Here is a 13819-nt window from a genome sequence, read left to right on the forward strand (position 1 = left end):
CTTCTTAAAATATTGTTAACTTAGTCAAGTTTATATGATGGCTCAATTCTTTCTGAATTAGATGTATGTAATCCGATGCTTAATTTTTTTTTTTTTTTGGTTCACATTCTGTTCGCAAAGGTGGCGAAGAAAGGGGGGAAATGCACCTCCAGGAGACTATTATTATCTTAGGGAGAGGTCGCCATCCTTGGTGGCTTCGCCTAAAAAGAGACTTCTCACGGCTCCTAATTGGAGTTGGATAGGCCGCTAGTCAATTTCTACCACAGAATTAAAGCACATGTCGGAACATACTGCACGAGGCTCCGGCTTCAACATGATCCTATTCGCTCCTTTGCCCCGGATCTTCAGCATCCTAGCTTCCAATAAGCAGGGCTTGGGGTTGCCCATGGATGGTAACACAAAGCGCCGAGCTTCGAGTTGAAAGGAGGTGCCGCGTTCACTCGGGAAGTAACGCCGAAGTATGTCCTTTCCAACTGCATCTAACACTGCTGCGCAAGAAATGTGCAAAAAACCATGGAGTCAGTACATATACAAAGGGTTACTCTATGCTTGTTTGTTTGCTTGGACTACTGGCAGTGTAACTCTGACAGTAACCATGGCTGAAGTTTGCTTCAATATACTCCGTAGTTATCATAAGAAGCCAGGCTTAGGAAGTCTACAAAGAAGCTAGACCCGATTTTAATACGACTTCCCGCAGTGAAGCTTCTTGATTTGTCTTTCAAGGGCATTTGATACAACCGATATACGTTGACGATATCTAGGTCTTCAGGATATACGAAATCTTGGGTATCTCTCTTTCTTTTCCTTCTCGTTTTGAGATGTGGGTAACTTGTAGGTGTAACAAGTCATCACAGCCTGAAGTTGATTCAAAATGTGATCCAGGTTCTTATAATATATAGATCTGCCAATCAGGGTATATTAAATATATAGCCAGAAGATGTGGTCACAGCAGGGGCATAGGTCATAATGGATGCAAAAGGCCGGATCCAATTCACCAAGACAGCTAAAAATACCTGACAGACAGCGTTCACTGCATCTCCACGTGTTGGGCAACAGCTCTCAATATAAACTAGGAGAAGCAAATAAATTGATCAGCCTTGCTTAGAACTCAGGGCCCAAGCAAACACTTACTTTTGACTTTAGGTTCTGTGCCGGAACCCCGGAGCGTAAACCTAAGGCCTTTATCGGACCAAATCGTAATCATTTGCGAGGTCGAGTCAACAGGCAAGTTCGAGACACTGTTTGGCGTTCCTGTGTCAAAGCCTTTAGTGGCATCTCGCCATCTGAGAACTGGAAAGCCGCCTATGCAGCTGCGTTTGTCTTCGGGGAGATTTCGGATACTATCAAAGAGAGTCGCGCTAATACTAGGATCTGGCGAGACAAAGTAGGTATTAAGTGTCTCATGATAGCCGTAGGTCTGGTATAAATGCTGCAGCCTGCTGAAAGGGGTAAAACCTTGCTTTCTCCACTGTGCCTGGGCAGTGAGAAAGACCATGGCTGCTGTTAGTCCATCTTTATCGTAGGATACATTACAAAACATATAACCTAAGGCTTCCTCAAAGGCAAATGGAACATTATATCCCTCTGATTCAAGATCCTTGGCGACATTGCCGAGCCACTTAAATCCAGTTAGGGTTTCCTGAAAGTGGAATCCTTCTATCTTTGCCATTGTAGCCAGCATGTTACTAGAAACAGCGGTGCATAGCATTGCTATGGGTTTTTCTTGTTCTTGGTGTTTCCACTGATCTAATATGTGGGAGGCTAGAAGAACTCCAACTTGGTCTCCCGTAAATTTGAACCACGTCTCGCTATTTACCGTTAGGCTTGTGGGCAAAATAGAGAAATGGTGAGAGATAAATTGGGGGGTTGGGTAAACATACCCTACTTTTTCAGCAACTGCAAATCGGTCAGCATCAGGGTCATTCGCAATAACGATATCGATTTTTAGATCATCTGCCGTTTTCATGGCAAGATCTAGCGCGCCAGCCTCCTCTGGGTTCGGAAAACGAACCGTTGGGAAGTCTGGGTCCGGATCCCGTTGTTCACTCACAACGGTCATCCCTTGAATGCTTAGCACTTCACAAAGTTCCGACATCATGGAGTAGCCAACGCCATGGAGAGGAGTGTATACGAAGCGTCCCGGTGAAGCCGACAGGTCAGCTGTGGAGGCCTCGTTATCGTTAGTCAAGGATCAAAAGGTTAAAGGACGGTATATACCTACCACAAAGGCACAGACATCGTCACAATAAGCCTTCTGGAGTTCTTTAAAGGCATCTGTACATGAATAGTGACTGTCGCTGCTATCCCAAGCACCCGTCCACGGTTCAAGGTTATGCGATATGAAATCTCGAATATGAGCATCGATGGGTGAGTTTATTTGAGCACCGTTCGCAGAATAACTTGAGGACATTAGCCTGTAATTCTGCAGATAGACAGCCTACATTCTAACATTTTGTAGCCTGTAAACGACAATGAATCAATATATTAGCCGTGATGCTCAGAGGAATGGAGTGCTTACCGTTGTCTTGGGCAGGATTCTATCCAGCAGATCAGCTCAGACGAAAGCACGGCAATGTCTGGAAAGTACTTACATGACTAGCGGTAATCACTATTCCCGCAATCGCTTTCTTGAACGGGACTGCATAAGCGACCAGAGGGGTGGGAACGGGGTTGTTGAAACACCACACGTGGATACCCTCTGCTCTGAAGGCGTTGGCGGCTAGTATAGCAAACTTTTCCGAGTTGTGTCGACCATCTCGTCCGATGACAACGGATAGAGGACCCAAGGTTTGGGGGAGCGCTTTGAGATACCTGCCCAAACCTTGAGAAGCCTGAATGACTGTAAGGCAATTCATATATGAAAACCCGGCCTGCATGCGGCCACGCAAGCCTGCAGTGCCAAATTGGATACCTGGGTATACTGGGTTAGCATTATTGATCTGGAGGTGCAAATAAAATGGAGTATAGCGAGATCTAAGGTGTCTGGGAACTACTACATACGTTTTCGTAGGCGTTTTTCAAGTTCCGGGAGATTGTGGGAGTCGTGGAGATTCTTGATTTCCTCCCTAGTTTGCGGGTCCTACGGGCTCTGAGCTCAAGAGTCCAAAGCAAGAATGAGGTTACAAAGCATTAGGATGCCTACCTGGTCCCAATCTAACCATCTCTGAACCAGTGTCTCTAGTGGTTCCTGTGCGCCGGTTGGAGTTAGCCCACGCTGTATGCCATTGCTGACGAAAGAGGAGACTTAAAAGGCAGACAAAAATTGGTACTGACCATCGTGTCATCCATATATGAATTACACTAGTTGGTTTAGTTATTAGCTGTGACGGCCGCGCTTTGGTTCCTGGAGGTGAGGGGATGATGCTTTGTCTCAGGCTCTCAGACCGTCTTCTATGCTGTAAGATCGCTCCAGCAAGCTGCGTCATGGTTGCTCTCGCAGCGCCCGCTGGAGAGGCTCGGAATATGGTTTCCCCGAGCCAGCGCGGTCCACCATGACGTCACTCTAGGGTTTTTTTTTTCCTACGGTCGAAAGTTATTCCGTTCCGCAACTGCATGTGCCCAACCTCAAGGGGTCCACTTCCAGGTATTCTGTACTCCGTACGGAGTACTCTGTATGGAGGCAGAGCAAGGAGGAGTTAAATTAAAATTGGAGAGTCGGTGGAAGTTTTAGGATATCTTAAGCTTGGCTCGAGTCTTGCCCAATTTAAAGATTCGCCAAAATTACTGGGTTTGTCATACAATGTGGAATGGCTTGGCGAGATTCCTCTGCGCCAACTTGTCAGGGTGTGCCTTCGGGGGGTGACTTATCTCCAGCAGAGGTTCAAACGGCTGGCCAACTCTATCTTGGGCCTGATGTAGAGAAGTAACTATGGAGTATTTTTCCGCTTTGAGGATGCTTAGCTTCCATTAAATATAAGGTGATATCTCGCGAAGGCGAAACTCGGGCTGGTGATGCTTTGTGGCGTGACCGCAACGGAGCAGGCAACAAGTTGAGAATTTGGATAACCCATTTCCGTAAAAGTTCAAGCACTGAAAGATATTCTTCGGGACGGAGAAGAATGGTCGTGGCTCCGTGCTCCGTAGTGAGTAACGATATCTGTTCGCTGGACGTTGTGAAAGGGGTCACCACTGTAGAACCACAGGTGGTCGCAATCCTTGGGGCTGGTTCCTGTGCCTGCGCTAACAAATTCTCTGCACCACGGTCCACTGTCGGGACTTCAAAATTTCCAGGAGACTTCCCGGGCGGAGCCAGCCATCCAGGAGTGAGGTGATCGCGATTTTAGTGGGGGCGGCCAAGAGAAACGGTCTCAGTGCGTCCATTGCCAGCCGTTCCACCACAACGTCCTCGATGCTGCATGCGCTGATCATCTGATGTTCCGCGTCTCCTCTCGAAGCTGGCAACCCTGATCAACAGCCCATAACAACACCGGAAAAGGAGAAGGAGAGATCACTTGGCCGTCTGAAGAATCCTCATGGAGACCCTCGCTTGAATTACCCCGGATTGCTTGCTTGCTGTTCACACACGGCTGTTCGATCACTACTAATCTCATGACCAATGTTCAGAAGCTGAGAGGGGCCATGGTTCACCCGTCAACTGAGCGCCTGCTACAACCTCGGAAAGATGCTGTACTGTCCCGACGAGAGATAGAAGGCCTGATTGCCAGGGGGAGGCATATCCTTATTTACGAAGGCAAAGTGCTGAAAGTTGATGCGTGGTTGAAATTCCATCCTGGCGGAGAAAAGGCAATCCAACACATGGTTGGTCGAGATGCCACGGACGAAATCAATGCGTGAGATCGACCTTGATGCCCTCCTTTTTTTTCTTTTCCTTTTTTTGCTTGAGCTGACGGTTGGATTATCAGATTACATTCTCTTGAGGCTCGCCAACGGATGAAGTCGTACCAAATCGGTCGAATTGAAGGACAATGGAAGAATTTCCTCCCACCGATTCAAGGAGGTATATTTCGCCTCGAGGCTATAGATGAGATGATCCCCGACGACGTCGACGATTCCCACTCATCGGCTCAAGAAAGCTCGTCGCCTCCATCCCCTTTGTTCGAAGCAGTCGACCGTCAAAAGCTGAGAAGTCGACAATCGAGCGCGACTTCAATCTCATCTGTTGCCTCAACTCCGCCATCACCCGGACCTAAGGCACATTTTGAGCCAAAGCCTTTCTTCCTCGATGCACGAACTCAAGAAGAGATAGTCCTCGATGTCGCAAAATACCCCTCTGTCAACTCCGAAACCCAAAACAACATCGTGGAGAAATATCGGCAGCTGAACCAGCGGATTCAAGACGAGGGATTGTACAATTGTAATTATTTCGCTTATTTCGTGGAATTTTGCCGATACAGCCTTCTGTTCTCTCTATTTGTTTTCTTCCTACGCCGTGGATGGTACGCTATTTCTGCGTTCTTTCTTGGATGCTTGTGGCACCAACTAGTTTTCACTGCCCATGATGCCGGCCACATGGGCATTACCCATAATTTTCATGTCGACACTGTGATAGGGATAATAGTTGCGGATTACATCGGCGGCCTTAGCCTTGGATGGTGGAAACGTAATCATAACGTCCACCATATCGTTACCAACTCCCCGGAACACGATCCTGATATCGAGCACATGCCCTTTTTCGCCATCTCGCATCGATTTTTTAGCAATCTCCGAAGCACGTATTACGAACGTATCATGAAGTATGACTTGTTCGCACAGTTTCTGATCCGCTATCAGCACTACCTTTATTATCCTATTTTGCTATTCGGCCGTTTCAATCTTTATCGTCTCAGCTGGGAATACCTCTTACTTCGCCAAGCTCCCAGACGAGGCCCAGCCTGGTGGCACCTCTGGTTCGAAGTCGTCGGCCAGGTCTTTTTCTGGGCCTGGTATGGGTATGGAGTGGTGTATCTCAACATCCCAGACTGGCGCAACCGCCTCGTGTTCATTTTGGTGAGCCACATGGTGCAAGGGCCGCTACACGTTCAGATTACGCTGTCTCATTTCGCAATGTCCACTGCCGACTTGGGTGTTCACGAGTCGTTCCCTCAAAAGATGCTTCGGACCACCATGGACGTGGACTGCCCTACCTGGCTGGATTTCTTCCACGGGGGCCTCCAATTTCAGGTTATCCACCACCTGTACCCCCGTATCCCGCGTCACAATCTCCGCAGTGCTCAGAACTTGGTGAAAGAGTTTTGCAAGGATGTGGACATCCCGTATGCGATATTCACGTTTTACGATGGGAATAAGGAGGTTATTGGACGGCTGAGCGATATTGCGAAACAGGCGCGGATATTCGCAGAGTGTCAGAAGAGCGTCGCGCAACAGGGTATATTTTCGGACCATCATCATCACCACTAGTGGCACGTGTCACTTTTTGTGGCATGATTCAATGACATGTTATTAGACTCTCGGTGCTTTTTGTTTCGTCCCTCGTTTCCATGCACCTTTTCTCTTACGTCACGGATGGTTATAAATTTTGTAAATTCTCCCTTGACCAAGTTCATGGATATTCTGGACACATGTGGACCCATTCAATCATAGATGTGTGTTGCTTGTCTAGCCTCGACGCACGATAAAGATAGAAAAATGATTTTAGGCTTATGCAGCTGTGGTCTCAGTGGAGCTTTTGCGCAGCTCTCTTATATACTCCCGTACATGCAAGTGGTACTCCGCATAAATATATACGACCTCAAAAATTTTGAACACCATCCCAAACCTATAAACCTCCTCTAGCGACCTTGCGGGCTCGTTGGTCTTTACGACTATGGTTCGCTCGTGATGATTTATTGGCATCTTTCCTTCTTCTCGCCACTGCGGTATCGTGATCTCCAGACGGACCAGCAACACCTGCCCCAGCATCACCTCGACCACCGCGCCCACCACGTCCAGCGCGTCCCCTGCTTCTTCCTTGGGCTCTGCCGTGACCACGCGGCCCGCCAGCGGTGTCACCGGCCTTACTGCCTTCCACTCTCGAATTTTCAGCATCATGATCTTCCCCATCTCCATCTTCCGCACGTGGCTTCCGGTAAGAAGTCGATGGAAGATCGGGCTGATTGTGTCCAGAAAGACCGGCGGAAAGCACGTAATCATGTTCCATTCTCGCCATACGCTTTGGATCACGAGATAGCATGACTGCCCAGCCCTCAATGCTTTCATCTGTCATTCCCGTTTCCTTTCGCAAAGATATCCGCTGCTGCGACCGACGTGTCGCCGCATCACGCTTGAATGCTTCCGGGTTTGATTTGTATAGGCTGAATAAAGTAGACTCGGTGTCTTCTCGAAGCCCGCTACGTAGTCTTTGCGTTGCTTCAACGTCTGGGTCGATTCCAGCGCCTGGGGGCATTGAATCAACGGTTCCACCGACGTCGGCAACATCATAAGTATCATCATGTTCGTCGTCGTCAGAGTCAAACGCAGCAAGAGCTGAGAGAATGGCAGCCTTGTTGACTGAGTGGCCGGATCTATCTGCCAGGATATCATCCGCAGTCAAGTCGGCGTTTGTGCGACCAAAGTGGAGCTTGGATGGAGCTATGGCCAAACGGTCGAATTCATCGTTGTCAAAGACGTTTCTCCTAGTGAACGACGTCGCGGGTGGGGGTGTTGATTGAGGTGCGAGTTCTGTAATAACCTCTGGGATGTGAAGTTGATCCGAATGGTCGAGGATCTTCAGGTTAGCAGGCAGAGAATCTTCCACAAGATGTGAGACGACGGTTTCGACATTGTCGGAGTAGTAATCAAGTAGCTTAACCACGTATCCAGAACCCAAGTCTGGAAAAAGATCTTGGATTTGCGTCACGAGGGACATCTTATGAATGTGGAACTCATTTACGTCGTCAGCTTCAGTTCTGCGCTGCTTTCCTTTGTTTTCTTTGACCGGGCGCCGGCGGATGGGATGCATCCCACGACAAACTTTACGGTATGACAACAAGGAGGATAATAGCTTGTCAGCACGTTTTTGCGGGTTTTCTGAACACAATCGATCCATCCGCTTTAGTAAATTAGTACTGCAGACAAGGTCTGACAACAGATTTGGATCTTTCGGAGATCCTGAACCATCCACCCTAGCGGAGGCCTTCAAATTGAAGAGCTGATCCAAAAGCAGCGATACTGCTGGAGGAGACGTAATCATTAATGATGATAGCGCCACGTATATATTCGCAACTATAGCATCCTGTAAAGATTTGTCTTTCTGGGTTTGGTACGCCTCAAACATCGCGTCAATATAATCGGATCCCGTCATCAGAACATAACCAACTTCTGGAAGAGAAAATGCCAACAACGTCAAAGATCGTAAATCACCAAGTACATTTGAATCTCTCCCAGGAGCACTTTGGGAAAGCTGTTGCATCAAATTTGTCTTGCCCTTCTCAATGCTGAGAGTCAAGTTTTTGGAAGCCTTTTGCCATACATTTCTTAAAACGGTCTTGAGGGCGGAGCTGCAATTGTAGGCACTGCAAAAGGCTCCCAAGAACTGCCAGTCGAGAACATGCTCTGGCACATAGAGTAATAACCGTCGTGCCAGAAGGAAACATAGGCGTCGTAAAGTGCTGGCATTTGGTCCCGGCAATGACGTAGGGGAGTTAAAAAATGAGGATAGAAATGATTTAGCTTGGGTATCTTTGGAAGCAAGCGTTTCGAAATCTCCCTCGGAAACCCTTAGACGAAACTCAACAGAGACAATCCAAGCATCGAGACATGACGCCCAATCCTCGCTTGGAATACATTCTTGTACATTTGGAGGAGGAACGGGTGCAAGTGGAGGTAATTTAGCCTCCGTCATGAGGAAAGCTTGACAATGTTTCAACGGAAAAGAAGGAATCACTTAAAAAGTAATGAACTCGCAATTAGAGCAAATCCGAGAAGACAGGTAAGTCGATCAATCAAGGCTGCCTCTCCGCCTAGTTGATGAGGAGAACTCAGTGTCGATGCCTGTAGGAAGACGAACGAACTTGATAGAGTCGGGATGAGTCAGCAATATGATCTAACTAGTCCGAATACGGCTAGAAAAGTGTAGGCGAATGCCAAGAGTTCACACTCCACAAAGCCATTTCGGCCAAAAACGACGAAGGCGACGGCGAGCGCATCTCGACAACCCTGAATCTGCTATCCAGCCTGTCATCACCTTACCGAACAAACCGTTCAGGTCTTGACCGGCACTGCGTCTTGTGCAATACACCTGTACGGACCCCCTGATACCATCCTCTGAAGCAATACCCCATCGCAATTACTAACGTTCCTCCCTTAGCTCAGCCTCAAACCGCAAAGATGTCTTACCAAAAGCCCGAGAAGGATTTCGGCGAAGGCCCAGTATGTGAAAACATATACCTATATTCTGCTAGCTAGGATTCTGCGACACACAAACCTTTGAGAAACGCATCGGCCCTCTAACATCACGGTCTTGGCAGAAAATCCACAAGATCCGTATTACCTTGACCTCCCGCAAGGTTGCTTCCCTCGAGAAAGTCTGCCAGGAGCTCATTGAGCGTGCCCGCTCCAAGTCGCTCCACGTCAAGGGCCCCGTCAGACTTCCCACCAAGACTCTCACCATCTCCACTCGCAAAACTCCTTGCGGTGAGGGTAGCAAGACCTGGGATCGATTCGAGATGCGGATTCACAAGCGCTTGATTGAGTGAGTTTCCGCCCTGCAGATTTGTTTTCGTCTCTCCCTCTGAATCGGATATTAATGGAGTCTTTCTTTTTTCTAGCTTGAACGCCCCTACCGAGACGGTTAAGCAGATCATCATTAACATCGAGGCTGGTGTTGAGGTCGAAGTCACCATCGCCGCATAAGCGACCTAGCGATGGATAAACCTTGATCGGATGCCCGGAAATCGAGCTCGATCATTATGCCCTGCTTAATGGATGTTATGATACTATGAACTGTATTACAATATCGAAATTAAAACGTTGAGCAGCGTTGAATCGCAGCCTCCTTCAAATCCACTCTGCCCTGTTCTTGGGAAGCAAAAGTAGCTTGAATAAATTGGATGCAGTGTGTATCCAAAAACTAATATACTGTAAACATAACGGTATAAGAATCACATCAGCCCGAAAAAAAATATTGCTCGTCAAAATTTTAGGCCCCTGACCCCCGTATAACTCCTACCTAAAACTCCGTGTCGCTCGAGGACAACTGCGCTGGAAAAAAAAATAAAATAAAAATTACAAGCGATCAATGCCCACTTAAAGTTCAAAGCTACACCACTCTGGCCTCGGCGGAACAGACGGCATAATCCCGTTCTGAAACGAGCCATTTGCTTTCAAGAATTTATACGCCTCTTGGACCTGGGGCGTATATTCCTCGGCCTTTCCCACTGAACTTCTAAATGACTCCGGGGCTGGAGGGCCTTGTGGAAAGTAAATGTGCACGAACGTTGCCGGGTCGTCTGGGTGTTGGAAGCAGGGTTCATTGTCGATGTATTTAGTTTGCTGGCCCTTCCATGAAATAAGCTTATTCGTCACTGGGTCTCGCCGAGTTTCACCAACAAGTTTGGGCAATGGGTTCAATTTTGTAGAATCCTTTTTAGTCCCAAGAGCCGCTGTTGGAACCGCAGCGGGTAATGAGGCTGATTGGGGTGCTGGCTGTGTTGTTGGGGCCGTCGTAGCAAACCCAGGTGGTTGAGCGAAAGGAGATGCTGTCTGCTGTTGGACTCCGAAACCAGAAGGTTGACCAAATGGATTAGCCGTTGACTGGGGTTGCCCAAATGGAGCCGTGGTCTCCGGCTTTGCGAATGGGGATGGACCCTGAGCTTGGCTTTGCGGTTGTCCGAAACCCTGGCCTTGACTAGTGAGCTGAGTAAAGGGGGAAGCCTCGGTGGTCTGGTTTAAATAACTGGGCTGTGTCGGGCCCTGGGGTACAGGCTGGCCGAATGGGGATACCTGACCAAACCCAGACTGCGTAGATGCTTGCCCGAGTGTAGAAGGCTGGCCAAATGCTGGCTTCCCAAACGCAGATTGTTGCTGTTGTCCTAGCGCGGACGGTTGACCGAATGACGATTGGCCAAACGGTGGCTGCGGAGCTGCTTGGCCGAGTGTAGAGGGCTGACCGAATGCTTGCTCTCCGAACGCGGGTTGTTGCTGTTGTCCCAGTCCGGATGGCTGACCGAAAGCCGAAGGAGCACTTGGTGCAGCCTGACCAAATGGCGTCGGCTGACCGAAACCTGATGGCTGACCCGTACCTGCACCGACACCAAACGCAGGTTGTTGCCCAGGGGCCGCCGCTACATTTCCTGCTGTGATATCAATTCGATTTGGGTGTTGGTTTGCGCCATCGATAATATATCTTATGGCTCCCTCGACGTCAGATAAAATGGTCTGAATCTGGGCTTCAGTGGCTGCATAAAGATTGTTTGCATCTTGAATGGCTTTTTGAGGGTTGCCAGCAGCTGTAGCGGCATAGTGTATAACACGCATTTCCTCGAAGCTTTGCTCCCTTTCGGGACCACCAAAGAGTTGAACTGGCGCATATCTGCCCGGTCCATAAGATGAGAAGATCCAGTTGGGCCTGCCCTTTCCAGGAGTGAGGTCATTCTTGATATCGTCGGGAGTCAAGGAATACCTATTGCTATCGTTTAGAGGATAGAAGCAAATAATGAGAACCTAGGAGCACTCACTTCTTTCGGAGATCTTCTTGAGCGGCTTGACGAGAACCTAACCACATGAGAGTCAATGATAAGGCTCAATTTCATATAAGGGAAAATATGAGGCTTAGACACCAATGCAAAACCAAATGCTTCAGAAAGCTCATTGAATTTCAGAATGGAAATACACAACATAAACAGATTAGATAGAGATCATGTAACTAAGAATAGGGACAGATGACAACAACAAAGGCAGCCCGAATTTAGTTCTGGTGAATTCGTCTCTTGGAGCAAAGCTTGGGCACACAGAACAAAGCCAGGGCCTTACCTCCAAAACCACCACCGGCACCCGATTGGAGAGCGCTAAACCGGTTTCCACCAAATGACTTACTTCCAGGGTGCTCATGCTTGCATTGATCTGGCAAAAAGTTAGCAAGTCCTCGGGACGCTGTTTGGCTTTTGATCAAGGGAGCTATTCCATACCTCCAAACCTGCATCTGCCTTCCTGGAAATATTTACAAACAACCATTACTGAATAGAGGATGAAAGTAAAGCACACACAAGGGCTATGAGAAGAGTAGGGGGAATATTTTGATTGTCAGTTTGAACATGATCTCGCTCATTGATACCTCAGAGCTATTTTGTAGTTGATGCCAAGACATGCCCGCGCGATGACGTTTCGGTTTTGAAAGGAGCGCAGTCCTACTTTGTACATTGAATCCGGATCTATCCCTCTTAATATCTTCCGGATAGAGGCTTGTTATGTGGCCTATGAGTGCTCAATTTGCAGGTAGCAAGTTATAGGAGATACGAGTCACTTTCTAAAGCACAATAATGAAGTGAGAATAATGTTACACTAGTGGACGTAGCAGAATGCATCAAATATTCTAGGATGCCGAACTTAAGTGGGCTTATGACAGTCATTCAATTCAAAAGAGTATCATTCGTATATGTCGCGGTGACACCGGCCCCAAACACCAAACTCCATATATGCCAATGCTGTATCAGAACATAGCCACGAGCTGTTGGTGGCAGTTTACCAAGTTTCTCGGGCAATCCGCTTGTCAGGAAACACTAGGTTTCAAATTTTTCCTCAGTATGTCCCAGTTCAACCCTTCGATCTTACGCCCACCTAGAGACTCCAAGGCTCCAAGGTTGTCAAGATGACCAGTCGCGACGCGCCGCATCATAACTGTATCTTTCGCGCCTGGGAGATTTTTAGCCTTACCGTGCAGCAGGCAATCCTCAAACCACTCTATCTCGATATCGCTGAATGGCAAATTGACCAACTCCATAGCCTTTTCTGCCCTTTCCTCGCCCGCTTTTGCGGCTAAGACGAAAACAACCAACTGGCCAAAGAGTTCACGTCGAATATCGAGAGGTTGTTTGCGCGTGAAGCAAAAGGCAGTGGAAACCCCGCTCCGACACAACACCGCAAAATAGGCATTCAACACTTCGCTGGTCGCCAATGGCGGGGAAACGGCTACATAGTACGCAGTGGCAAGGTGATCATCTTGTTCGGAAAGGGTTGAGAGGACATAAAGAATTTCGTCGGGAAAGGTAGGGATCAGCGATGGCTCTGTGAGGTAACCCAGTGCGCTCTGCATCCCAAAGAAGATGAGTAAAGACGAGTATGAAGCTGATGATACCAGAAGACTGACCTGAAATTCTAATCGATCCATATACCAGATACCGTCTACAAGTAACTTGTATTTTTGTGGCAGCAAACATCGACGTGCGAACTCAAGGCGGTTGGTTCCATCATCCAGATTCTCACAATCTCTGAGAAGATAGTAGATCACAGATTGCTTGTGGTGATTTGGCGAGCCCGACGCAAGTATTTCCCTGTGAAGTTTGCGGAGAGTTTCAATGGACTTTGGTGGATAGAGCCTTGGTGCTAGAACAACGGTGAGCGTCAAGCTTCCATTGAAAGAACTAGAGTGTTATTGTCGCACCTGAATCAATTCCTAATGCCCCGAGAAGGCGATCGATGAAGAGGGTGCTGTAGAGAGCTTTCCGATTCGCGATAATCCGGTCAACGACCTTGGGATTGTAAGGATAATCTCCTTTAAAACCGAACGTGACGTTGAAGTCATCCCAACGGGCCATCGCGACGATGCAGAAAGAGGTCTGATGCGCTTATTCCAGGGTCCAGCGCTATCCCAAGAGTCGATGCGAGGCAGCTCCTCAGTCGGCATGCTGCGATCAGCCGCAGTGCAATATTGTCCAAGCGTAATAGA

The 13819-nt window shown here is 48.2% G+C and overlaps 6 protein-coding genes across 6 annotated transcripts; 2 read left to right on the forward strand and 4 right to left on the reverse strand.

Moving 5' to 3' along the window:
* Positions 1–883: 883 nt before the first annotated feature.
* On the reverse strand, positions 884–4036 carry CIMG_05512 (phosphoglucomutase). Its single transcript, XM_001246070.2, has 10 exons — positions 3274–4036; positions 3143–3187; positions 3001–3079; positions 2592–2911; positions 2519–2537; positions 2450–2459; positions 2222–2399; positions 1881–2170; positions 1132–1808; positions 884–1069 (listed from the first exon to the last, which is right to left on the reverse strand). The coding sequence occupies exons 1-10, from the start codon at positions 3286–3288 to the stop codon at positions 909–911; spliced, it is 1794 nt and encodes a 597-aa protein (XP_001246071.1). The 5' UTR covers positions 3289–4036; the 3' UTR covers positions 884–908.
* Positions 4037–4346: 310 nt separating this feature from the next.
* Positions 4347–6650, forward strand: CIMG_05513 (fatty acid desaturase). Its single transcript, XM_001246071.2, has 2 exons — positions 4347–4790; positions 4863–6650. Exons 1-2 carry the CDS (start codon positions 4549–4551, stop codon positions 6355–6357), a joined length of 1737 nt encoding a protein of 578 aa, XP_001246072.2. The 5' UTR covers positions 4347–4548; the 3' UTR covers positions 6358–6650.
* A 65-nt stretch (positions 6651–6715) lies between these two features.
* On the reverse strand, positions 6716–8892 carry CIMG_05514 (CUE domain-containing protein; the record flags this gene model as incomplete). The annotated part of the gene is made up of 1 exon (XM_001246072.2): positions 6716–8892. Exon 1 carries the CDS (start codon positions 8777–8779, stop codon positions 6716–6718), a length of 2064 nt encoding a protein of 687 aa, XP_001246073.2. The 5' UTR covers positions 8780–8892.
* A 207-nt stretch (positions 8893–9099) lies between these two features.
* CIMG_05515 (40S ribosomal protein S20) lies at positions 9100–11068 on the forward strand. The gene is made up of 4 exons (XM_001246073.2): positions 9100–9177; positions 9245–9306; positions 9405–9628; positions 9705–11068. The coding sequence occupies exons 2-4, from the start codon at positions 9265–9267 to the stop codon at positions 9787–9789; spliced, it is 351 nt and encodes a 116-aa protein (XP_001246074.1). The 5' UTR covers positions 9100–9177; positions 9245–9264; the 3' UTR covers positions 9790–11068.
* CIMG_05516 (CCCH zinc finger domain-containing protein) lies at positions 10183–12108 on the reverse strand (the record flags this gene model as incomplete). The annotated part of the gene is made up of 4 exons (XM_001246074.1): positions 10183–11557; positions 11613–11649; positions 11908–11997; positions 12063–12108. The coding sequence occupies 4 exons, from the start codon at positions 12106–12108 to the stop codon at positions 10183–10185; spliced, it is 1548 nt and encodes a 515-aa protein (XP_001246075.1).
* A 331-nt stretch (positions 12109–12439) lies between these two features.
* CIMG_05517 (uncharacterized protein) lies at positions 12440–13758 on the reverse strand. Its single transcript, XM_001246075.2, has 3 exons — positions 13535–13758; positions 13241–13476; positions 12440–13180 (listed from the first exon to the last, which is right to left on the reverse strand). The coding sequence occupies exons 1-3, from the start codon at positions 13686–13688 to the stop codon at positions 12644–12646; spliced, it is 927 nt and encodes a 308-aa protein (XP_001246076.1). The 5' UTR covers positions 13689–13758; the 3' UTR covers positions 12440–12643.
* Between the last annotated feature and the right edge of the window lie 61 nt (positions 13759–13819).

This window comes from Coccidioides immitis, assembly GCF_000149335.2.
Source record: "Coccidioides immitis RS genomic scaffold supercont3.4, whole genome shotgun sequence".
Taxonomy (NCBI): Eukaryota; Fungi; Ascomycota; class Eurotiomycetes; order Onygenales; family Onygenaceae; genus Coccidioides; species Coccidioides immitis.